The sequence below is a fragment of the Mustela erminea genome, chromosome 5 (assembly GCF_009829155.1).
Source record: "Mustela erminea isolate mMusErm1 chromosome 5, mMusErm1.Pri, whole genome shotgun sequence".
Classification (NCBI taxonomy): domain Eukaryota; kingdom Metazoa; phylum Chordata; class Mammalia; order Carnivora; family Mustelidae; genus Mustela; species Mustela erminea.
Window position 1 is genome coordinate 101,136,368 of NC_045618.1, and position 27,004 is coordinate 101,163,371.

Below are 27,004 nucleotides of genomic sequence, written 5' to 3' on the forward strand. Positions count from 1 at the left end.
TTGGGAGCCTGATGCGGGACTCGATCCCGGGACTCCGGGACCGTGACCTGAGCCGAAGGTAGTTGCTTAACCAACTGAGCCACCCAGGCGCCCTAGGGCATTTATTTTAATATATGTATCGCTATATGTGTAATTGTGTTTATTTGTTCTGTTTTTGTTATTGTCTTGCCTTCTTTTGGAAAAAAATACACACACATATACATAGTTATATCTTTTAGTTTTCTTTTATTTATTTTTATCTTTTTCATTTTTAATAATTACTAGTGGCTTATAACAATTTGCCTCTAAATAGTATTATACCACTTCATATAAAGTGAGATCCTTACTACAGTTATATTTCAATTTTTTCCCTCAGTCTTTGTGCTATTATTGTAACAGGTATTTTCTGGTATAGATTTTACTTTTATACAGGTATGAGTCTCACAACATATTGTTGTTCCAGTTTTTCCTTTAGACTAGAGGTTGGCAAAGTATGGCCAGCAGGCCAAATTCAGCCCTGGGCCTGGGCCTGTTTTTGTATGACTCCTGAACTAAGAATGGCTTTAATTTTTTAAAAGGTTGTAAAAAGGAAAGAATGAGAGAGAGCAAAGAGGAGGATGGGAATCTGTCTCTTGTTCTGGATATCTTCAAGATTTTATCTTTGTTTTTAGGTAATTTGACTATTATGCATCTAGGTGTTTTACCTTTACATTATCCTACTAGGAGTTCTCTGAGCACCTTAGATCTGTGATTTATTGTTTTTCACTAATTTTTGAAATTTCTCAACTATTGTCTCTTCAAATACTTCTGCTTTCCCTCCCTGCTCCTGGAATTCCAATTACATGTCTATTAGACTGATATTATCCCACAGCTTTTGAGTCATCTATCTTGTTTTATTCATTTATTGTTTTTCTCTCTGTTTCCCTCTGGATCATCACCACTGACCTATCTTCAAGTTCAGATTCTTTCCTCAGCTGTGCCAAGTCTACTTATAAGCTACCAACAAAAACATATTAGCATGTTTTTTCATTTCTAGCTCAGTTAAAGTTTCTCATTGTTCAGGTAGGTTGCCTGGCTTTTCCATTAAATCCTTTAACAACTTTAGTCTTAGTTACTGTATTGTCTTGGCCTCACACTTTCAGTGTCTGGGATGTCTCTGAGTTTAGTTCTATCATGTTTCATCTCTTCACAATGGATTCTTTTAGCCTAAGGTTTTTTTTTTGTTTTTTTAAGACTTATTTAGAGAGAGAGAGAGAGTGAGCAGGGGAAGGGAGAATGAGAGAGAGAGAGAGAGAAGCAGACTCTTCACTTAGCGCAGACCCTGACAATGGGGCTCTTCTTTCATGACCCTGAGATCATAACCTTAGCTGAAATCAAGAGATGGATGCTTAACTGACGAGCCAACTAGATGTCCCAGTCTTAGAATTTTCAACTGAATGCCACACATTCCGTGGAAAATAGTAGAGATAGATTAATAACATCTATATCTGGCCATTAGCATGAAGGCCTGTGTAAATTTAGTCAGTTGAAACTGGTTTTGATTTTGTTATTTTTTCTTTTACTGTACTATGCTCTGCATGTTCCTTCAGGAATGTTCTCCTATCGTCTTGTATTTAGAGTCAGACCCAGGTGACCAAGGGCTAATTTTCCAACTCTACCCTCAGATTTCAGCAATTCCTGGTTGTTCATGTCATCCCACAATCTTGTGCTTCCCAAAGTTGTAAACTGTTACTACCTGTTATTTGATACAGAGCTGATAACGAGTGGGAGTGTAAGTTTTTGGGTCTCTTGGCCCATCTTCAGACTTAAGTAGGGTCTGTATATCTGGTTCCTGTGCTAACACCTTCTGAAAATTTCTAACTCCTTCCCCATGGCAATTAAACATGGCAGAGACACTTCTCACAGTTCATGACAGAAGTGTTCTTATATTCTCCCAGTGATAGATTTCTGCTTGGCATTGGGGGAGGATCCTGGGCCTAAAAGGTATTCTGTCTCTCCCCAGGGCCAAAAGTTTCTGTATTTGCCCTTCTCCCAGAGGCACTGGATGTTTGCCTGGGTCCTGGAGGGGGGAAGGTTTGCTGTCCCTCTACCAGTGCCTAATGGCTTTTTTTTTTTTAAATGGCTTTTACTTATACAAGAGAAAGATCTGAGGAAGTGGGTAGTGTTTTGCGTCTATCACAACACATGCCTATGTCACTGAGGGGTCTCTTCTTGCCAGGCTCCTGCCCTATGGGTCTTCATTAGTACCCAGTGGGAGCTTATGAAAAGGAGCCCCCGAATGAATGAATGTTAACTGAATGTCAGGGTTCCCATTTATTCCAAGCTTATATTTTTATCCACACTCAGCCTTTAAGGAATACTTTAAAATTTTAGCTCCTGTTGGGAGACAATTCCTCCAAGGTCTCCCATTTCTGAGTCATTTATGAATAGAAGAACTGACTTGGAATAGAAGCCTTTGTCTTGGACTACCTTTTCAGCCTGGGAAAATAAGAACTAGGTTTGATTACGGTCCACTATCATAAAGATGTCTCCCTCTGGAGGACAGGGCAGGCACACTTAATACCTATTACAAAATATTTAGGCTCCCTAAGCTCAGGGTTCCTCCCTTGCAATGTGACCCACTGCCTGTATAGATGTTAGTGCCTCTTCTGATGGCACTGCAGGACTGGGGATCAGGGAACTAGCACTCTGATAAATGCGATTACAGTGAGTAATACAGTCCTTTTCCTCTGATTAAAGAAACTATGGCACACTAACATAACTTGAAGGTAGGCTAAAATCTTGGACTCTTCCAAGTTCTTGATCATTTCTTCTTACTTGCTTTAGTGTTCTACTCTCTGCCAAAGGGGAAACCATTCATATATCCTGTCTCCCTTTGAAAGGTCTTGTTCAGTTCCTTTGGTTGCCTTCTCTGATACGTATGAAGAAAAATTGTGATTTTTTTCTTGATGTTACGATAGGGGTAACATTCTCCTGCAGCTTTCTACATCTTAAGGGGAGCACAACTCCCAAGGTATAGCTACTTGATTATTCTCTATTACCAAAGATAGACCCTTACTGATTTGTAAACTCCATGGTCCTGCTTATGCATATGTTTAATTAGTTTTTTTTAAAGCAGTGTAAGCGTGGATGAAAAACTCTTAAGAATTTTGAAAAGCTGTCCATGGAATGTTTCATCCCAGAGCCAGAAGCAGTAGACCAAGGATGTTTACCTTCTAGCACAGGTGAAGCAGGAGAAGTGAAAGAATCTGACTCATGAGAAATATTCTGCAGAATGTACATATGAAGTGGCCAAGTCTAACAGAAGATTGGGGGATACGTAGGAAAACTAAAACCACCTGGGGTTGAAGCTCTCAAAAATGAACAGAATATGGCAGAAAGACCTGAGAAGGATACAAAGAACAGATAAAAGAATAGCAAGTGGTATCATGGGAAAATCCTCTCTACATTCACTCTTTTTCTGGTAGACAGAATCCAGATTTCTTTTGTGAGATTTACCTCTCCTGCATCGTGGAAGTCTGGTAAGGGCTCCCAAATAAAGTGCCCACTCTTCCCCTAACCAAATTTCCCAGGATTCCCTGAGTCACAAAAGATAGAAAAACAATTGGAACTGATTCATCACCAAGCTGTTAGTTCCTCACACATAGATCCCAGGACAGCCTCGGTTCCTACCTTTTTAAAAATGTGGCTTATTCTTTCTTCTAACTCTTTGATTATCCACTATTTCCATTTTCCTTAACTTTCTGTTGCTTGCAACCAAAGAAACCCAAATGATATAGGGTTCATGGTCCAATAGAGGGCATGACATAGGTTAAAGGAAGTTTTTGAAGGTAGTCTGAAATCTAGACACTTTAATTAAAGTTGTTAAAAGAACATGTTAACAACTGTCAAAATTTCTGACTATGGTACAATAACTAATCAATTTCATGTTTCTGTGTGCTTATATACACAACATAATTCAGTACTTTTTAGCGTTATCTCATCACCTTTCAAAAATACTACAAAAATGAATTTATAAGATATGGTTGTGTCCAGGGGTGCCTGGGTGGCTCAGTGGGTTAAGTGTCTGCCTTCAGCTCAGGTCGTGATCTCAGGGTCCTGGGATCGAGCCCCACATTGGGCTTTCTGCTCAGCGGGGAGCCTGCTTTACCCTCTCCCTCTCTCTCTGCCTGCTGCTCTGCCTACTTGTGATCTCTCTCTGTCAAATAAATAAATAAAATCTTTAAAAAAAAGATATGGTTGTGTCCAGACAATATTTATCTCTAACATTCAAGATTTTTTCAGACATAACTGAGCAGAACAAGAACATTCTCCCACAGGCTAGTTTAACACAGGGTTACCCAACCATGGTACTACTGACATTTGGGCAGCACAGTTCTTTGTTGTGAGGGGCTGTCCAAAGCATGACAGGGTGTTTAGCAGCATTCCTGGCCTCTACCCACTAGATGCCAGTAACACCCCTAGTCATTACAAGCAAAAATGTCTCTTGACATTGCCAAATGTCCCCTGGGGGGGCAAAACTGCTCCCTGGTTTAAAAACACTGGTTTTAACATCGCATCTACAACAGAACAAATACAATTTCCAGATGTGTGATACCATTGTGGAGCCAATTGTGATTAAAACAGAGTTGCATTCTTATTCTAATTCATGGCTAGAACTAAGTTAAATTAAGTATACCAGTCACTAGTCACAGCAGTCACTGGCCCATGTGGCTGCTCTGAAGTGAAATGTACAGGAAGGATAAAATACCCACCGCATTTTGAAGACTTGCCAGAAAATAAAGAATGTAAAATATTATAATTTTGATGTTAACCGAGCTATTTTAGCATACTTACTGGATGAAATATTAAGAATTTCACCTGTTCATTTTTACTTTTTTCTAAAATGTGCTACTAGAAAATTCTAAGTAACATCTATGGCTCACATATTTTCATTGGACAAAACTGATCTAGAAACCTGAAATGATTTAGTGTTATTTTTTAATAAATTCTTCAGTCTATCAAATAAACTAAAAAGACTATGTAAAGCTCTCCACAGCCCTAGGAAACCAGCTCATAACTCTTTATTATCATGCGTAAATGATTTTCCTCCTTCTTTAAACCAATTACTTCTATTCCAATGCTTTATTCTCAGTGTTTCAATTGGTTCTTTTCTGATTGCTGATTTGTCTTCCTGTTTTTTGTCCTTCTCCGATGCATCTGTTTCTTTTGTACACTCAGGATCTTTCCTTGTGGGATGGTGAGATGCTGCAGCATCCATCATACTTAGAAAATCATAAGCAGGAAGAGGAGGTTTCCATTCCTGAGCAGGTAAAACTGCTGCAAGGAAGATACAGTCAAAGGTTAATAATGAACAGCTATAAAATCATCATATAAATACACTAGAAAATATTTTATTTTGAAAAATATATTTGTAGGAGTAAAGGCTTTATCAGTCTTACTTATCTAAATGAAACCAGATTTTTTTTATGGTCATTGTCTAAGAAACTTGATACATTTATCATTACTAGCCATTTTCACTTTTTTATATATTTGCAAGCTATTCTAAATAAAGGGTTTTTAAAAAAAAATTTGCTTTTTTTAAAAGATTTTATTTGAGAAACAGAGCATGCACAAGCAGGTTGAGCTGCAGAGGGAGAAGTAGACTTCCTGCTGAGCAGGGAGCCAGATGTGGGGCTCAATCCTGGGACTCAAGGATCATGACCTAAGCCAAAGGCAGACACCTAACCAACTGAGTCATCCAGGTGTCCCTAAACATTAGTATTTATAGAGAAAAAAAAAAGGTCCAAATCCAAAATCTTCCAACTAGTTAACCCTTGTTGAGGTTTTAAAAAAAAAAATAGCAATATGGTAATGAGATTACATACAGATACAAATTAAAATGAAAAGGCCTCCTGCTTTTTACCCTACCCAAATTTATCCCAAAGAATTGTTTTTTTTTTAACTCTAGCATAGTTAACATAGTGTTATATTGGCTGCAAGTGTGTAACATAGTGATTCATTAGTACAATCCATTACTCAGTACTCATCAGAATAAGTGTACTTTTAATCCCCTTCACTTATTTCACCCACCCCCCACCCACCTCGTCTTTGATAAACATTAGTTCGTTCTCCAGAGTTGAGAGTCTGTTTTTCGGTTTGTCTTTTTAAATTTGTTCATTTTGTTTCTTAAATTCCACATACAAGTGAAATCATATGGGTATTTGTCTTTCTCTGACTGACTTATTTCACTTAGCATTATACCCTCTAGACCCATCCATGTTGTTGTAAATGACAAGATTTCATTCCTTTTTATGGTTGAGTAATATTCCTGTGTGTTTGTGTGTACACACAGATCTTCCTTATTCACTTAGCTATCAATGGACAGTCTGCTTCCATAATACGGCAATTGTTACTAATGCTGCAATAAAGATAGGAATGCATAGATCATTTTTGAATTAGATACTGTTTCCATATTCCTTGGGTAAATACTCAGTAGTGGTATTACTGACTGGACCATATGGTAATTCTCTTTTAATTTTTTGAGGAACCTCCATGCTGTTTTCCATAGGAGCTGCACCAGCTTGCAGTACTACCAACAGTGGACAAGGGGTCCTTATTCTCCACATCCTTGTCAATACTTGCTATCTCCTGTATTTTTGATTTTAGCCAATCTGACAGGTGTAAGGTGATATCTCATTGTGGTTTTGATCTGCATTTCCCCGAGGATGAGTGATACTGAGCGTCTTTTCACAATTCTTATTGACCATATGGATGTCTTCTTTGGAGAATTGTCTATTCATATCTTCTGCCCCTTTTTAACTGGATTAATTATTTTGGGAGTGTTAAGTTCTTTATATATTTTGGATACTAACCCTTTATCAAATATATCATTTGCAAATATCTTTTTCTCATTCAGTAGGTTTTCTTCTCGTTTTGTTGATTGTTTCCTTTGCTGTGCAGAAGTCCTTTATTTTGCTGGGTTCTAATAGTTTAATTTTGCTTTTATTTCCCTTGCCTCAGGAGATGTATTAGAAAAATGTTGCTATGGCCAATGCCAAAGAAATTACTGCCTGTACTTCTAGGATTTTATGGTTCAGGTCTCACATTTATGTCCTTAATCCATTTTAAGGTGTAAGAAAGTGGTTTGTATATAGCTGTCCTATACATTTGCTAAATAGGCTGTCTTTTTCCCACTGCATATTCTCACTTCCTTTGTCAAAGATTAATTGACCATATAATCATGGGTTTATTTCTGGGCTCTCTATTCTCCATTGATCTATGTGCCTATTTTTGTGTCAGTACCATACTGTTGTGATTACCACAGCTTTGTTGTATATCTTGAAATCCGGGATTGTTCTTGTTTTGTTCTTCTTGCACAAGATTGCTTTTGCTATTCAGGGTCTTTTCTGGTTCCAAACAAAGTACACAAGTGCTTGTTCTACTTCTGTGAAAAATTTTGTTGGTACTGCGATAGGGATTGCGTTAAAATCTGTTGATTGCCTTGAGTAGTATGGATATTTTAACAATATTGATTCTTCCAACCCCTGAGCATGGCATAACTTAACATTTATGTTGTCTTTGTTTCATCGTTTTATAGTTTTCACAGCACAGGTCTTTTGCCTCCTTGGTTAAGTTTACTCCTAGATATTTTATTATTTTGGGTGCAATTTTAGATGGGACTGTTTTCTTCTCTTTCTGCTGCTTCATTGTTAGTGTATAGAAATGCAACATATGTTTATTGACTGTATCCTGCAACCTTAAGGCATTCATTATCAGTTCTAGTCATTTTTTGGTGGAGTCTTCAAGGGTTTAACCACTTCTTTTAGGTTGTCCAATTTGTTGACATAGAATTTACCATAATATTCTCTTATAATCCTTTATATTTCTGTGCTGTCAGTTGTTACTTCTCCTCTATAACTTCTAATTTTGAGTCCTCTCTTTTTCATGATCTGGCTAAAAGGTCTATCAATTCTGTTATCTTTTCCAAGAACCAGCTCCTAGTTTCACTGATCTATTGTGTTTTTTTTTTTAGTTTCTATTTCCTTTATATCTGCTCTGATCTTTATTATTTCCTTCCTTCTACTGGTTTCAGGTTTTGTTAGTTCTTTTCTGCCTCTTTTAGGTGTAAGGTTAGGTTATTTGAAATTTTTCTTGCTTTTTGAGGTAGGCCTGTATTGCTATAAGCTTCCCTTTCAGAACAACTTTTGCTGTACCCCAAAGATCTTGCACTCTTAGTTTTCATTTTCCTCATCTCTATTTTTTTATTTTCTCTTTGATTTCTTGGTTGGCTCACTGACACTTCATGGATATCTCCTATTGTGTTGTGAGTGTCCTACTACTGTAGTTAAGCTGCTTTTGCCTCAGGCCAGTCATCTGCTATGGCTCTTTGCCTGTGGTGGACAGGGATTAATCTCTGTGTTGTTAGTGAGACAGTCTGGGGCCACAGTGGGCTTGAGTAGGACCAGGTGTTTGCCAGAGATAAGGTAGCATGGGGCACTTTCCCTCTGTTGTCCCCTGAGAAGCTTCTGTTCTGGGCAGGGTCTGCAGCCAGGTTGGGTATCTGCCCCTATCCTACTGCTGGGGCTGAAGCTGGACTAGTGTGTGGCTGTCTACCCCTCTCCCCAGAGCAGGAGTTACCTTGGAATGGTACTGGCCCCTGTTGTGGCTACTTGTACACTGCCATGCTTGTGGCACCACTTTAGATAGGCTCCAGCCAAGGGTGGATTGGAAGGTTATGTCCACAGGAGAACACAGGGAGGTAGGCAAGTTAGGTGGAGAGTGTTGTCGCTGAGCTGGGTCCCCAGGTATCCATGTATCTATGCTGAGGGGAAGGGGAAAGAAATGGTGCCTGCCAGCTCCTCTCTTCCCAGAGAAGTCTCCTATAGATTCCTGCCACTCCGGCACACACTTTGAGGTTAGTAAATAAATATCCTGATACACCCCAAGCGTTTTTACTTTGCTTCTATGCTGTATCTCTGTTGGGCTCTTTGTTGTGCTATCTCTTTAAGGGTAGGGGAATCTGCCCTCCAGGTTCTCCAAGGGCCCAGTCTGTTGACTTTTTAAGCTCTAGGCATTAAGCACCACTGATTTTAAGAACTTATGAAATTAGGCCCCTCTAGTTTTCAAAGTCAAATGCTGTGTGGATTCATCTTCCTCATGCAGGTTCCCCCATGCCTTTCGTGCTTGGTGTGAGGGTCCGTTTCTCTCTCCTGTGTGCCCACAGGGTCCCTCCTTTTTGAGACAGTCCTGAAAGTTACTGAGCTCCCAACCATGTGTCCACCCTTCATACCTTCTTCAGAGTAGCCCCTTCATTCAGCTTTGGAGAGTCTGTTCCACCAGTCTTCAGGTTGTTTTCGGGTTTTTACACTGACATAGGTGTGTGTTATCTAGTTGTATCCATGGAATGGGGTGAGCTTTTTCTTACTCTTTTGTCTTCCCCAGAAACTCGCCTGGAACTATTTCTTATGAATCATTCCAGAAAAATGTTTTGGAACATACACGCTTATTTAGACAAGTATTTCTTTACATTTTTTAAAATGTCTATTTCTTTTTTTTTTTAAGATTTTATTTATTTATTTGACAGAGAGAGAGATCACCAGTAGGCAGAGAGGCAGGCAGAGAGGGAGGGAAGCAGGCTCCCCGCCAAGTAGAGAGCCCGATGCGGGGCTCGATCCCAGGACCCTGAGATCATGACCTGAGTTGGAGGCAGAGGCAGGCACCCCTTCTTTACTTTTTTTTTTTTTTAATTTATTTGACAGATCACAAGTAGACAGAGAGGCAGGCAGAGAGAGGAAGGGAAGCAGGCTCCCCACTGGGCAGAGAGCCCGATATGGGGCTCGATCCCAGGACCCTGGGATCATGACCTGAGCTGAAGGCAGAGGCTTTAACCCACTGAGCCACCCAGGCGCCCCCTTCTTTACATTTTTTTAAAGCACTTTGTTTTTGAAACTTTTTTCTTAAAATTGAGTATAGTTGACACATAGTGTTCTACTACTTTCAGGTGTGTAGCATAGTGCTTCAAAAAGTTTATATGTTGTGCTATGCTCACCACAAGAGTAGTTACCATCTGTCACCACACAACTCTATAAGTTTATATTTTATATTCTATCAACTTATATTCCCTATGCTACACCTTTCATCCCAATGACTTATTCATTCCATAACTAGAAGCCTGTGTCTCCCACTCCCCTTCACCTGTTTTGCCCATCTCCCACCCCTTCCTTCCAGCAATCTTCAGTTTGTTGTCTATAGTTACAGGTCTGATTCTTTTTGTTTATTTTTGTTTGTTTGCTTTTTGATTCCACATATTAGTGGAATCATATGGTATTTTTCTTTCTCAGTCTGACTTATTTCACTTAGCATAATACCCTTAGGTCCATCCACATTGGTAAGGATGTACAGAAAAAGGAGCCCTTGTGTACTGTAGGTGGGAATGTAAACTGGTATAGCCAATGTGGGAAACAGTATGGAAGTTCCTCAAAAAATTAAAAATAGAAATACCATATGATTCAATAATTCTGCTACTAGTATTTACCAAAAGAAAACAAAAAGACTAAATTGAAAAGATATATGTAACCCTGTTTATTGCATGATTTACAATAGTGAAGATATGGGTGCAACCCAAGTATCCAATGATAGATGTTTTTGAACCTTTTGATTACCCTTTGCATATACTTTATGAAAACAAGCTCATTTTGTAAAAGTAACTATAGATAAGGAATAATTAAAAATTGCTACAGAATCAACTGTATGATAAACAGACAGCAATTAGTGTCTTAGATGGGCTTCACAGTAGTGAATCTGAACATTATTTTAAAACTAGTCATTGGAAGAGGAAAACTGATTTAATCTGATAATATATATAAGTAAATTAGCCAACTCTTCTCTATTTACAAAAACATTTTAGAATTTAGATACCCATATAAAATGCTATTTTGAGAAGGAAATGTGCAAAGTAAACCGTTAAAAGATAAATTCCAGTGAAAGAACCTCTGCACAATTACATGAAAAAAATAATAATAAATGTTGATAAAACACAAACTTGAGCATCTCTCATAAATCAAATAAATACCTTTAAAGGCTTAGGAAATTCCTATAGATTCTGATTTCTGGAGGCAAATTAAGAGCTCCAACAAAAATGTGCATAAATAACATATACAGTTTATATATACTCTATATAATTTCCTCATGTAGACTCAATTATATGAAATTCTAGAACATGATACATCAGGAAGGTATTAAATTTAAGCTACACCTGTAGTTGATATTTAAAATGACCATTGCCAGTTTAGCAGATTCAAAAGTGACCAATAGCTAAAATATTTTCTTGAATATAAGGAATAAGTAAGAGTATGAATAACTGTAGTTTGCAAGATGCAGATAAAGTATCTTTTTTTAAAAAAGATTTTATTTATTTGAGAGACAGAGACAGCGAGAGAGAGTGTGTATGAATTGAGGGAGGCACAGGGGGAGAGGAAGCAGAAGACTCCACCCTGAGCCGTGATCCTGAGATCATGACCTGAGCTGAAGGCAGATGCTTAACCAACTAAGCCACCCAGGCACCAGGACATTAAAGTATCTTTAAGGAAAGTCCAACTTAAAACATAATAAATATTTAGGTTATTTATTTTTTAAGGTAAACACTGCAGCCTAGTAGTCTGGCATGATGGCAAAATGCCTGAAAGTAGGCATCTCAATTCTGTTAATTATTTGCTAAGAAAACTATGTAAAGGTCCTGGATGTTTGCCATGGCAAATAAAAATGTACTCTCATCATGTATGAATAATAAATGCTTTGTAATGATAATAACAACAGTAATATTTATTGATCCTTCACTTTGTACCAGACATTATTGTTTTAATCTTTACAACCCCATGCAGTAAGTATAATTTTCATCCCAATTTTATAAATGAGAAAATCAAGACCTAGAACATAGAACTTGAAGGTTAAATGGAAATCTTGAATAAGAATAGCCAGTGGTCACAATTTCATATAACTTAAGATGTGCAGCAAGACACACATGGCACCACATTACAGATTCAGGCTTTTCTGGGAGTAGCTACAACACCCCAGTCTCCAATCTGTCTCTCAAAGTGTGGTAAGATTGGGTCCTGTTGGCACAGAAGACAGGACCAGATACACAGAAGTACTGCTCAGTTTGCTTCTTTCCTGCTGCAGAGGCTACAGGAATAATTTAAGAATAGAACACTGATACAAAGAAATGATGGAAACCCCTCAAAAGGTGAGTTAGCAAAGGCATTAACAAAATTACACACGCTAGTCTCCCAGGAAACTAAAAATAATAATAATTCTGGTTCTTTCCTCTTGGTAATGATTTGAGTTGAAGAATCAAAGCCCTATAGATGCTCCCTGTAGGATAGATCTCCATAAAACTAACAATAATACTTCAGATTTCACACATTACAAAGTACCTTTATATACATAATTTTACTTGATTTTTAAAATAAGTATGTGAGAGGCACCTGGGTAGCTCAGTCGGCTAAGTGTATGCCTTTGGCTCAGGTCACGATCTCAGGGTCCTGGGATCAATCCCCATGTCGGGCTCCCTACTCAGCAGGAGTCTCCTTCTCCTCCTCCCTTCCCCCTCCCCTCCCCCTCCCCCTTGCTTGTGCTCATTCTCTCTCTCTCTCTTTCAGATAAATAAACTTTAAAAATCTTTTAAAAAATTTATGTATGTGACATAGAGGAGGAACTATTAATCTCACTTCATAGTTGCAGAGGAGGAAACAAAGACTTGCCTAGAGCCACACCATTAATAATCAAGGGGATTGGATTATAAGGTCAGGTTTTTGTACCTTTGAACATCACCACCTTTTTTATTATTTTTATTTTTTTAACTGAAGTACTGTTGACACACAATATTAGCTTCAAGTATACAATAGAATGATTTGACATTCATATACATTATGAAATTATCACCATTATCTAGTTACTATCTGTCACCATACAAAAACAGAATATTAACTGTATTCCCTAGGATGTACTTTTCATCCCCATGACTTATAATTGAAATTTGTACCTCTTACTCCCCTTTACCTATTTTGTCCTTCCCTCCCACACTGCCCACCCCTCTGAAAACCTGTGTCTGTTTCTGTTTTGTTCATTTGTTTTTTAGATTCCATGTATAAGTAATATCACATAGTATTTGTGTTCTGTCTTATTTCACTTGGCCTAATACTCTCTACATCCATCTATGCAGTCACGAATGGCTAGATTTCATTCTTTTTTATGGCCGAGCACTACCCCATTGTTTAGTATAAATATCACACCTTCTTTTTCCATTCATTTATCAAAGGACACTTGTGTTGTGTCCATACCTTTGTTCTTGTAAATAATGCTACAGTAAACATAGGGGTTCATGTATCTTTTCAAATTAGTGTTTTCAGTTTCTTGTGTAAATACTCAGAAGTGGGATTACTAAGTCACATGGTATTTCTATTTTTAATCTCTTGAGGAACTACCATACTGTTTTTCATAGTAGCTGTACCAATTTACATTCCCACCAACAGTCCACAAGGGTTCTCTTTTCTCCATATCCTTGCCAATACTTACTATTTCTTGTCTTTTTGATATTAGCCATTCTGATTAGTATGAGATGATACTTCATGGTGTTTTGATTTGCATTTCCCTGATGATGAGGGATGTTGAACATCTTTTTTTTTAATTTATTTTTTAATTTTTTTCAGTGTTCCAAAATTCATTGTTTATGCACCACACCCAGTGATCCATGCAATGTGTCTCTTGGCCATCTGTATGTCTTCTTTGGAAAAATGTCTACTTAGGTCCTTTGCCCAGTTTTAAATAGGACTATTTGTTTTCTTGATGTTGAGGTATATGCATTCTTTATACATTTTAGATATAAGCCCCTTACTGGATATATCATTTGCAAATATCTTCCCCATTAAGTAGGTTGTCTTTTCATTTTGTTGATGGTTTCCTTTGCTGTGCAAAAGCTTTTTAGGTTGATACAGTCTCAACTGTGTTTTTACTTGTTTCCCTTAACTCAGGACCATTCAGAAAAATATTGCTAAGGCTGATGATCTCCAAGAGTTTATTGCCCATGTTCTAAGAGTTTTATAATTTCGGTTCTTACCTTTAGGACTCTAATCCATTTTGAATTTGTTTTTGTGTATGGTATAAGAAAGTGATGCAGTTTCACTCTTTTCCATGTAACAGACCAGTTTTCCCAACACCTTTTATTAAAGAAACTGTCTTTTCCCACTGTATATTCTGGCCTCATTTGCTAAAGATTAATTAACCTTATAAGTGTGGGTTTATTTGTAGGCCCTCTCTTTAGTCCCATTGATCCATGTGTCTATTTTTGTACCGGTACCATTCCATTTTGATTAATATAGCTTTGTAATACTGTTCAAAAACTAGGATTGTGATACCTCCAACTTTGTTGTTCTTTCTCAAGATTGCTTTGGCAGTCCTTTGTTATTTCATACAAATTTTAGGATTATTTGTTCTAGTTCTGTGAAGATATCCTTGGTATTCTAATAAGGACTGCATTAAATCTGTAGATTTCTTTCAGCAGCATGGACAGATTAATAATATTCTTCTAATTCATGAGCATGGAATATCTTTTCGTTTGTTGTCTTCAGAGTATAGGTCTTTTACCTCCTTGGTTAAATATTTTCCTAGGTATTTTATTCTTTTTGATACAGATGTACCTGAACTGTTTGCTTAATTCCTCTTTCTACTAGTTCACAATTAGTGTATAGAAACACAACAGATTTCTGAATATTAACTTTGCATCATGCAACTTTACTAATTCATTTATCAGTCCTAATAGTCTTTTGGCTCTAATAGTTTTTTAGTGGAGTTTTTAGAATTTTGTATATATAGTATCAGGTCATCTGCAAATAGTGACAGTTTTACTTCTTATTAATTTAGATACCTTTTATTTCTTCTTCTTGTCTGATTACTATGTCTAGGATTTCCACTACTATGCTGAATAGGAGTAGACATCTTTGTCTTTTTCCTCATCTTAAAGGAAAAGCTTTCAATTTTTCTTCATTGAGTATGATGTTAGCTGTGGGTTTGTTGTTTATGGCTTTTATATATTGAGGTATACTCCCTCTATACTCATTTTCTTGAGCATTCTTATTATGAATGGATATTGAATTTTGCCAAATGCTTTTTCTGCATTGAGATGATTGTATAATTTTTATCTTTAAATTTGTTAATGTGTAACATGATGATTGATTTGCAGATACTGAACCATTTTTGCGTCCCTGAAATATTTTCCACTTAATCACGCTAAATGACCTTTTCAACATATTTTTTAATTCAATTTGCTAATACTTTGTTATAAATTTTTGCATCTAGGGGCATCTGGGTGACATAGTCAGTTAAATATTCAACTCTTGGTTTCAGCTCAGGTTATAATCTCAGGGTCTTGAGATCAAGCCATACATCTGGCTCCATGCTCAGCACAGAGTCTGCTTAAAACTCTCTTCTTCTCCTCTGCCCCTCCCCCAATGCTCTTTCTCTAATATAAAAATAAATCTAAAAAAAAACCAAAAAAAAATCTTTGCATCTATGTCCATCAGGGATAGTGGTCTGTAATTTCTTCTTTTCCTTCCTCCCTCCTCCTCCTTCTCTCTTCCTTCTCCTCCTCCCTTCCTTCCCCTCCCCTGCCTTCTTCTTTGGTAGTATCTTTGCCTAGTTTGGGTATCAGGGTAATACTGGCCTTGTAGAATAAATGTGGAAGAATTCTTTCCTCTCGTACTTTTTGGAATAGTTTGAAAAGGATACGTATTACTTCTTCTTTAAATGTTTGGTAGAGGGGCACTTGGGTGGCTCAGTGGGTTAAGCCTCTGCCTTCAGCTCAGGTCATGATCTTAGGGTCCTGGGATCGAGCCCCACATCAGGCTCTCTGCTCAGCAGGGAGCCTGCTTCCCCATCTCTGTCTGCCTCTCTGCCTACTTGTGATCTCTCTGTCAAATAAATAAATAAAATCTTCTAAAAATTTTTTTAAATAAATAAATAAATGTTTGGTAGAATGGAATTCACCTGTGAAGCCTTCTGGTCTAGGACTTTTGCTTGTTAGAAGTTTTTTGATTATTGATTCATTTTTGGTAGGAGTAATTGGTTTATTCACATTTTCTATTTTTTCCTGATAGTTTTAGAAGTTTGGAAATTTCTAGGAATGTATCCATTTCTTCTAGGTTGTACAATTTTTTATCATATAATTTTTCACGGTAGTCTCTTACAATCCTTTGTACTTCTGTGATGTTGGTTATAACTTCCCTTTCACTTCTGAGTATATTTGAGTCCTCTTTCCCGATTGAGTCTAGATAAAGGTCTATCAATTTTGTCTTTTTAAAGAACCAAATCTTAGTTTCATTGATCTTTTCTCTTTTTTTTAGTTTCCAATCATTTATTTCCATTCTAATCTTTATTATGTCCTTCCTTCTACAACTCTGGGCTTTGTTCTTTTTCTAGTTCTCTTAGGTATAAGGTTGGATTGTTTGAGATTTTTCTTGTTTCTTGATGGAGGCCTATATTGTTATAGCCTGCCCTCTTAGAAATGTTTTTGCAGCCTGCCTCCCCAAAGATTTTGAACTTATGTGTTTCCATTTTCATTTGCCTATAGGTTTTTTTTTAATCTCCTCTTTGATTTATTGACCCATTGGTTGTTTAATGACATGCTGTTTAACTTCTGTGTGTTTATGGGGTTTTTTTCTCCAGTCTTTTTCTTCTTCTAATTAATTTCTAGTCCCATACCATTGTGGTGGGGGGAAAATGCATGATATGATTTCAGTGTCTTTGAATTTATTGAGACTTGTTTTGTGGCCTAACCTGTGATCTACCCCATAGAATGTTTCATGTGTACTTGTAAAGAATGTGTACTCTGCTGTTTTTGATGAAATGTTCTATAGAATGTTAAGTCCATTTGATCTAGTATGTCATTCAAAGCCACTATTTTTCCTATATTCAGTTCGGGTGTTCTCTATCCATTGACATAACTGGGGTGTTAAAGTCCCCTATCAGTATTGTATTACTGTCAATTTCTCCCTTTATGTCTTTTTTTTTTTTTTTAAGATTTTATTTATATGAGGGAGGGGAAAAGTGAGAGATAGAACACAAGTGGAGAGGGAGGGGGAGGGACAGAGGGAAAAGCAGATCCTCCCACTGAGCAGGGAGCTGGACATGAGGCTTGATCCCAGAACTCCAGGATCATGACCTGAGCCAAAGGCAAATACTTAACCAACTGAGCCACCAAGGTGCCCCTCCTTTTATGTCTGTTAATATTTGCTTTATATAATTAGGTGCTCCTATACTGGGTACCTAGATATTTACAACTGTTTTATCTTCTTGTTGGATTGATCCCTTTATTATTGTTATGCTTTTCACTGTCCCTCATTATAGTCTGTTTTAATATTTATATTGCCTGACATAAATATTATTCACCCTTTCTTTTCATTTCCATTTGCATGAAATATCGTTTCTCATGCTTTCTCTTTCAATCTACGTGTATCTTTAAGTCTGAAGTGAGTCTCTTGTAGGAAGCACATAATTGGGTCTTGTTTTTTCATCTATTTAGTCACTCTGTATCTTTTGATTGGAGCATTTAGCCCACTTAAAGTAATTATTGAGGGGTGCCTAGCTGACTCAGTCAGTAGAGCATGTGACTCTTGATCTTGGGGTTGTGAGTTTGAGCCCCATGTTGGATGTGGAAAATTACTTAAAAATAAAATCTTTAGGGACACGTGAGTGGCTCCATTGGTTAAGTGACTGATTTAGACTCAAGTCATGATCCCAGGGTCCGGGAATCGAGTCCCACATTGGACTCCTTGCTCGGTGGGGAGCCAGCTTCTCCCTCTGCCTGCCACTTTCCCTGCTTGTGTTCTCTCTCTCTGACAAATAAATAAATAAAATCTTTAAAAATAATAAGGTAAAAAAATGTGATTATTGATAAATGTGTACTTATTGCAATTTTATTAATGGTTTTCTGGCTGTTTTTGTAGTTCTCTGTTCCTTCTCTCGTCCTCCTCCCTTGTGATTTGATTACTTTAACGTTATGTTTGGATTCCTTTCTCTTTATTTTTTGAGTATCTATTATAGAGTTTTGGTTTGTGGCTACCATGAGGTTCATATATAACATACTACATATATAGCAGTTCATTTTAAGTTTATGGTCACTTAAGTTTCAAAATATTCTAAAAGCACTACATTTTTACTATTTCCCCCACACCCCAAGTTTTATGTTTCTGGTGTCATATTTTACATCTTTTTATTCTGTGTGTCAATTATTTTAGAGATGACTGATGTTACTACATTTGCCTTTTAATATTCATGCTAGTTATAAGTGACTGATCCACTATCTTTGTTTGCTTTTAACAGTGATTTTTTTTCTTTCATAATTTTCTTCTGGTTATGGCCTTTTCTTTTCCACTTAAATAATTTCCTTTAACATTTCTTGCAAGGCTGGCTTACTGATGATGAGCTTCTTTAACTTTTGTTTGTCTGGAAAACTCTTTCTCTTTCCTTCAATTATCACACCATAACTACAAAACGACAACACCTCATTTGAGTCTATAAAATAGCAATGCAGATAGAGAAGTGAACACAGAGTGAAGAGTTCAAAACCTACAACTGAAAGGACCCCGATACCACGTGACCAGAATGAGTGAGTCAGAGATGAGTGATAACACAGAAAGACCTTCTTCCAGACTATAACTTAAACAATATGGTTACTTAATTTTTCACATTTCCTGGGAAAATATTAAAATTAAAACCTAATAATGGCCATCTAAGACCACCCAGAATAGCCAGAATCATCTTGGAAATAAAGAACAAAGTTGGAGGATCAAATCTCCCAATTTAAAACCAACTATAAAGCCATAGCAAGATAGTGTGGTACTGGCATAAGGACAGATACAAAAACATGTACAGGAATGGTCACAGCAGCACTATTCATAATAGCCAAATGCCCAACTGGTGACTAAATAAATGTGGTATACCAATACAATGAAATATTCATCCATAAAAAGGAATGAACTATTGATTCATGTTAATAACATCAATGATCCTTGAAAACTTATACTAAGGGAAAAAGCCAGATCCAAAGGCCACATATTCTATGATTCCATTTATATAAATTGTCCAGAAGAGGCAAATACAGAGACAGAAAGTAATTGCCAGGGAGTGGAGGGAAGGAGAAGACAGAGTGACTGCTAATGGGTAAGGGGTTTCTTTTTTGGGGTGATGAAATGTTCTGGAATTCAATAGTGATAATGGTTGCATGACCTTGTGAATATACCAAAAGTACTGAGTTGTACACTATAAAAGGATGAACTTTATGGTATGTGAGTTATATTTGACTATAAAAATATCACCCATAGGCAAGTTAAACATAGTTAAAACTGCCTAACTTAACAGAAATGAAGCAGACCACCTGGGAAGAACAGGTGTGCTGCAATGACTGACACTTAAATTAGGTATCTGATTAAATATACACAAATATACATAATGGTAGATTCACACTGTGCCAGCTGGCTGAGAAACAATATAACACTAGATTGGAATTTGTACACAAGAAATGTATGTGTATACATATACATACATATTTATATACACACATCCCCTATTTCAGGACTCCATCATAGAACAATGTCAAAATATAATATAGTTCAACTGATATCCAATAACAAAATCTTTGGGTAGTATCTTAGGAGGTTTTCATTACATCAAATTCCATACCATTTCCTCAATAGACAAATGATCTAGTCCATTACATCTTATTTAAATTATAGCAACAGGCCCGTTAACTACAATTGTACATAAATCAACATATACGTCTATACCACAGATATAAATTCACATATGTTTTAGAAAAGTAGAGACTATCACATATCATAAGCCAGCATCATAAAATGACCAAGATCTATCTTCTTATGGTTCAAAATTTTGGCTCTGAGTAAGAGATACAGGTTGGAATCCAAAGTTCCTCATTTACTGTTTAATTATTTAACTTTGAACTAGTTACCTAAGTCTTCTACAGGTAGCAATACTTCCTATGACTCTCAGGAGAATTCAATGAGTTAACACATGTGAATCACTTAGCATTGTGCTAGACACCTGTTCAGTATTCAATAAACGTTTGTTATTACTATCATTAAATTTAATAAAATGGAATGGAATGGAACTTATTTTCTGGGGTAATAAATACCACAAAGAAGACTGCTCCATGGACAATGCTATAACATATTAATATTTAAGATACTTACAAACATTACAATCAACTCATTCTAGCATTTATTAGCTATAATTCAAGTCTAAAAATCTATGAAAACAGAGAACTCTGTGTATTAAAACAGAAAACTTACTGATATGACTCTCAAGTCCTGCTTCTAGTTTCTTCAGCCACAATAAAAGGTTTTGTTCCTTGATGGCCTGGTCTGATGGAAATGCAAATACTTGGCCACCTGAATGCAGATTGACCACAACAATAAGAGGAAGGGGAGGCAGAGCGTCAAAATATGCCTGTAAGATTCCTCGTCCTGCAGGAGTATTCTTTCTGCAAAAGGGAGCAATTGAATCCATTAGTATTGCTTTTTATAATAAAATTATGAAAACAACAGAATGTAGAACATTAAACTTTAAATATAGTATCATATCATTAGGTTTATTTTATAAAAAGATATCCTAAAATCCAAGAGGTCTATAACTATGTTATCAGTAATCAGATTCAGTTAGAAACTCAGAAATGAGTTTCTTTTAACATGAGCATTGTGTTTCTCTTAGGAGGAAAAAACAAAGGTAGTCAGTGACTATTTTCATGAAAACCAGTCATAGTTCAAAGATTTGTCAATTTGGGTTTGATAAAATCAATAGATTCCTCCCAAAGTTGAGCCAAGTATCAGATCACTTATCAGCTTAAAAATTAAATGGTTACAAACTATAAAATAGTAAGATATTTATAATAAATACTTCTCCAAATAAAGTTCTTTTTCCTCAGAAATAAAGGGGTTAATTTCAAATTAAAAATATTTTTTTAAAAGTTCGGCCATACACAAAAACCACAACTTTTAAGATACCTAGGTTTCCTAAAACAGGAACAAAATGTTTTATGTTCCTAAAACATAAAAATATTTTCATGGAAAATACTGTTTTACTCTGAGATATCTACAAAGCCCTGGGAAATTTTTGTCTTAAGTAGTATGTTGTACTGTTGGTGATCTCTTCACAGAAAAAAAAAAAAATGTATATTGTCCCATTCTTGTAATAAATGTCTTTTCATTTGATGAATTTGAACAACAAATAGTGTGTATTTATGTGAACTGTGTTCAGACATTAAATCGAACACAAGCCATACATTTAGAAAACATAACAGAAAATATTGCAGACAAATGCACTGAAAATTATCTGTAACATAATAGGTTGCATTTTAAAAATATAAAAGTACAGAAAAAGGAACTGAAGAAAAATGCCAAAATATCACAATGTTTATTTTTCTGTATTTGCTTCAGTGGACATCAATTACCTTTAAAATCAGAAAAGTTACTGCTTTTTAAAATTTGTATGACACCAAAAGGAAACCTAAGTAAAAACAAATTTAAGTGGACCACATCAAATTAAAAAGCTTCTACATAGCAAAGGAAACCATCAACTAAATGAAAAGGCGACCTTTGGAATGAGAGAAAATATTTGCAAATCATCTATCTGATAAAGGGTTTATATCTAAAATAACTAAGGAACTCCCGTAACACCAAAGAACACAAACAATCCAATTAAAAAATGGGCAGAGGATCTAAATAGACATTTTCCCAAAGAAGACATACAGATGGCCATTGTCTGTATGTCTGAAAAGATGCTCAACATCACTAATTAGGGAAATTAGGGAATGCAAACCAAAACCACAATGAGATACCACCTCAACCCTGTTAAAACAGCTAGTATAAAAAAGACAAAAGATAACAAGTGTAAAGAAAAGGTAACCCTTGTACACTATTGGTGAGAATATAAATTGGTACAGACACTATGGAAGACAGCAAGGTGGTTCCTCAAAAAACTGAAATAGAACTACCATCTGATCGAGCAATCCTACTTCTGGGTATTTATCCAAAGGAGATGAAAACAAGATAGTGAAGAGACACATGCATTCCCATGTTTATTGCAGCATTATTTGTTTAACAGCCAAGATAGGGAAACAACCTAAGTGTCTGTCAAAAGATGAATGAAGAAGATGTGGTACAGATACAACAGAATATTAATCAGTCATGAGAAAGAAGAAAATCCTGCTATTTCCTATAACATGGAAGGACTCTGAGGACATTATGCCAAGTGAAATAAGTCAGAGAGAGAAAGACATGTACTGCATGGAATCACTTACGTGAAAAATTAGAAAGTCAAACTCACAGAAGCAGAGTAGAAAAGTGGTTGCCCAGAACTCAGGGTTGGGGGAAATAGGAAGAGGTTGGGAAAAGGAAACAAACTTTCAGCTGTAACATGAATAAGTAAGTTTTGAAGATCTAATGTATATAACATGGTGACTATAGTTGTGAACACTATATAACTGAAAATTGCTGAGAACTTAAATGTTCTTATTCCTTCCCCCACCATATATATATATATATATATATATATATATATATATATATATAAAATGCAAGGTAATTAATGTCAATTTACATGGAGGAATCCTTCCACAATGTATACATGTATCAAATCACTATGATGTACACTTTAAATATCTTACAATATTGTCAATTATACCTATATACACCTGAAAAAAAATAACATTCAGCAAAATAAAAAATTCATTGTAAAACAATTCAATCCAGAATAAGGTCATCTTAGACCATATGAGGAAGTTTAGTTACTAAAATATCATAACTCATACACTGGTCCCATTATATTAACTCCAAAGATAGAGAGTTTCATTTTCTAAAAAAAATGTATGTGGCGCCTGGGTGGTTCAGTCAGTTAAGTGTCTGCCTTTGGCTCAGGTCATGATCCCAGGGTCCTAGGACTGAGTTCCCCATCAGGCTCCTCGCTCAGCGGAGAGCCTGCTTCTCCCTCTCCCACTCCCTCTGCTTGTGTTCCCTCTCTTTCTGTCTCTTTGTCTCTGTCAAATAAACAAATAAAAATCTTTTTTAAAAATGTAATCATTATAGTTTCTTACCTTTTACATATTAAAAAATAAGAATATACTTACAGATTTAACCAGCAGGGGGTAAGTGAATCCAAGTGTTTATCTTTTGCCAGCATCAACATTGTTTTTTTATACTGAGGATTTATGCTGCCCTCACTGAATAAAATAAGTAATGGTTTCTGAAGTCTTAAATAAATAGGAAGATTTTCCACAGTGATCTCTGGCTGTTGAAAAAAAAAAAAGAAAGAAAGAAAAAACATGGAGAATGATGAGACATAAAATAGAAAATAATGTCCAAATCACTCATGCAATTTTAGTTTGTAAAATGGAATTCAAACATATTTTAAGTGGAGATTTTGCTATACTGACTATTGACTATGAATAGTAAGAGCTTTTCATTTAAGCTCACTTTATCTCAATGAGTTATTTCCAAAATAAAGCTAACTTGAAGATAAAAGAGTTCCCTGTTTTACAAGGATGGAATGCTTCTAATGATTTCTTATGCTAAAATCTGGACCAGATCAGACGGCAAACATATGACAAACAAAACTCTCATTGTATCTAACATACAATTTTTATAGGGAAAAAAATGCTGAGTTTTAAAGATCTAATCCTTCAACAACTATAATTACTTAAAATAAAAATCTTATTTTGTTTCAATATTATGATTTTAGCATAATTAATATAATCAAAAAACATGTTTAAACAATAAAAATTTCAGTTTCATTTCTGTTCAGGCAAAGCTCAAATACCAAACTCTGGTATGTACTTTTCCTTATTTAGTTCTCGAAGCCACTTTGCAAATTCTCACTTTTCTTCTAATTCTTACTCTTTTACACTCGAAATCCTCTTCTCAGACCTTCCTCTTTCATGACTTAAATCTTAGATCCCCTCTTCTCCAAATTTCCCCAAGTTGTCTTCTCATATTAATTATTATCTTTAATCTTCTACACAGGTTATATCCCCTTCCTAAAATTGACAGATTTCACCAGGCCAGCAGAACAGATCTGAAACATTAGGGGAGATGGAACCCCCACTACAAAGTTCACAATGTTATGCTGCATACTGAATCAGAAAAAAGTAACACACTTTCCCTGCCCTCAAAGAGCTCCTACTCTAAAGGAGCAGACAGGCAGATAAACTGCTGTGATCCAAGAAAATTAAATGTATGACAATAAAATTAAGTGAAAAAAAAAAACAAGTAGGGGAGCCCATGGATGATTTTAGAAGTGATCTGGTCTTGGGCAAGAAATAAGATCTTGACCGAAGAAGGTATGTGCTAGAGCTGGGATTCCAGATATAGGGAGCTTCATGGGGCTAGGCAGAGAGGTGTGAAAGCATTCATACCATCTGGGAACAGTGGGAGTGAAGTCGGCCAGACTTCGGCATGCAAGAGGCAAATGTGGCTGTAAGACCAGATGGGAAAATGCCTTGATAGGTGTTCTAGCTCCCACAAATTCTGAGAAGATCTTGTATCAAATGAGTGACATGGTTATGCCTGTTTTAGAAAGATGACTAACTAGAATACAAATCTGTGAAAGAACAGACCGGTGAGAGGCATTTAGGGAAGAAAGACCCAAGAATTCTGTGAGTTGAGGTGAAAAGATCAGAAACTCAGATTTAGGAATCATCAGTAGGTATAATGATGGTATAAATTATGGGTATGGATAAAATTTCCCAAAGAAAGAATAACAGAAAAAAGAAAAACACTGAAGGTTGAAGATGGAATTCTAGAGTGGCGAGATGGTTGAAGGAGAACTGGATTGCAAAAGCCAGCGGAAAAGAGATTTTGAAAAGAAAAACCATTGTTAATAACTTTGATTGCTACTTATAGAAAAGGTCATCAAACATGGTAATTGGAAGGTGTCCTTTGGCTATCAGTATACAAGAGGCTATAACTTATCCATATTCAAAGCATAGTTAAAGGAACTTAACATATCTGAGTCAAGTGTTATTAAACTATATTTAAATGTGACAGCCTTGGATAGATGATTGCTTATATAGTTCATTATTGTGTATTTCAGATTTGAGCATTATTTACCTAAGCTAATTTATCATCACGTTCATTAAAATAAAAACTGGATACCACACAAAAAAATAACTATCTGGTCACCCATTTCTGCTTCCTATCCAGATGAAGAAACCAAAGTCTTTCTAGCACCTTAGAGCAGGTCAGGAGATAAGCTTGCAGCTGGCTGGCTGACAGCTACATACTCTAGACTTAAATCTCCAACACAGGGCAGCTTTAAGACATTTAATAACCACTTGAGGGTTTCAGAATTTATGGGAAGGTCATAAACTAAAAGCAAAACAATTTTTATTACAGCTGTTGGTTTTTTAGTCCAACACTGTAAACCCAAACACTATAAACAAGAAACACTGCCCCAATGCTTAACTTACGAACAGAGTCTGATAGTTACGTTTGCCCCCAAGTTTCTCAGCCTTAAAGGATATCACAGATACCATAAATAAATAAATAAATAAATACAAAAAATAAAAATAATACAAAATAAATTTTAAAAAAATAAAAATGTTTTATCCATCAGTCAAGCACAGATGAAAGAGCAAAATGTTCCAATCTCCTCTCAGGCACAACAGGAACAAGTATCAGCAGCCTTAAACATGTGCATGCCCTTTGGACTAGCAATTTGAATCGTGTGAATTTACCATGAGTATGTAATCATGGAAACACCCAAAGATTACAAACAAGTCTAGTCCCTGAGTAAAACAAAACTAAAGACAACTTAAATATTCACCAACAGGAAATTAAATAAGTTTTGGGTTTTTTCAGTGCAACAGAATATTATACAGATATTTAAAAAAACAGTATGTATATCTTCATTTCTTGGTGGATAGATGCCTTAATATAAAAAGAAAATCATAGATACACATGGAATTTTTTTTTTTAAAGTTTGGGAAAATATTTCTTCCATTTAAATTTTGTCAAGGAGGTTATGGTTGATTCCAATTTTCTTCTCTTAACAGTTCTCTGTATTATCTGGGAGAAAGAAGGCAAAGGCTTATAATAATTCCAAAAATATTATACTATGTATATGGCTAAGGAAATATTTATTTAATAACATGTAATTAAATACAAAAATGTCACCTTAATAATTTGGAAACCTACATCCTGAAAATATTAATGATTTGATTAATTATAACCTGTAACTTTAATGGGAAGAAGGGAGGGAACAGAACCAAGATCACAAAAAGATTTAATAAAGACTACAGCTGTTAATCTGAGCCTAAAATATAATGTTATTTAGATCATCATGGCAAAAAACATAACAGGAGGATATTCATTCAGTATTTATCGCTGATAGTAATGCCTCTTATGTCACTTTAGAAATGCAGAAAAGTAAGGTGCCTGGGTAGCTCATGGGTTAAGCCTCTGCCTTCAGCTCAGGTCATGATCTTGGGGTCCTGGGATTGAGTTCCGCATCAGGCTCTCTGCTCGGCAGGAAGCCTGTTTCCTCCTCTCTCTCTGCCTAGTTGTATGTGATCTCTCTCTGTCAAATAAATAAATCTTTGAAAATTTAAAAAAAAAAAAGAAATGCATTAAAGTATATATTTACAATATTCCAGCTATGTTTAATATAAATACAAAAACAACGGAAACTGAGAAATATAGGTTACAACTGTTGTGCCCTTGAGTTCACTATTTTCAAAGGAAGCAGTGGAAAAGGCTTTTCATAAGATACTATTTTGTTCAAAACTGTGTAGTAAGAATACTAGCTAACAGTTGTTGAATGCTCACCAGGGTCCAAATATGACACATAACACCATATACCTGTCTCACTTAGTCTTCACAATTAAGTCTCTACGACTTAAGGTGCTACGACGACCACCTGCATTTTACACCCATGGCAAGTGAGGCAGAGAGAAGTTAAGAAAGAGCCAGCAAGGAATCAAGCAAGG

The 27,004-nt window shown here is 36.0% G+C and overlaps 1 protein-coding gene across 4 annotated transcripts in view; it reads right to left on the minus strand.

The window, feature by feature from the left end:
* Positions 1 to 5,018: 5,018 nt before the first annotated feature.
* TXNDC16 (thioredoxin domain containing 16) overlaps positions 5,019 to 27,004 on the minus strand; it is a 112,039-nt gene continuing 90,053 nt past the window's right edge. For 3 of the 4 annotated variants that reach the window (XM_032344232.1, XM_032344231.1, XM_032344235.1), the window contains 3 exons: positions 23,150 to 23,310; positions 20,319 to 20,509; positions 5,019 to 5,298 (listed from right to left, as the gene is read on the minus strand). In XM_032344232.1, coding sequence (XP_032200123.1) covers positions 5,033 to 5,298; positions 20,319 to 20,509; positions 23,150 to 23,310 — 618 coding nt within the window. In that variant the 3' untranslated portion in view covers positions 5,019 to 5,032. The remainder of the gene's footprint in view (positions 5,299 to 20,318; positions 20,510 to 23,149; positions 23,311 to 27,004) is intronic. The other variant, XM_032344233.1, reaches the window with a different exon arrangement.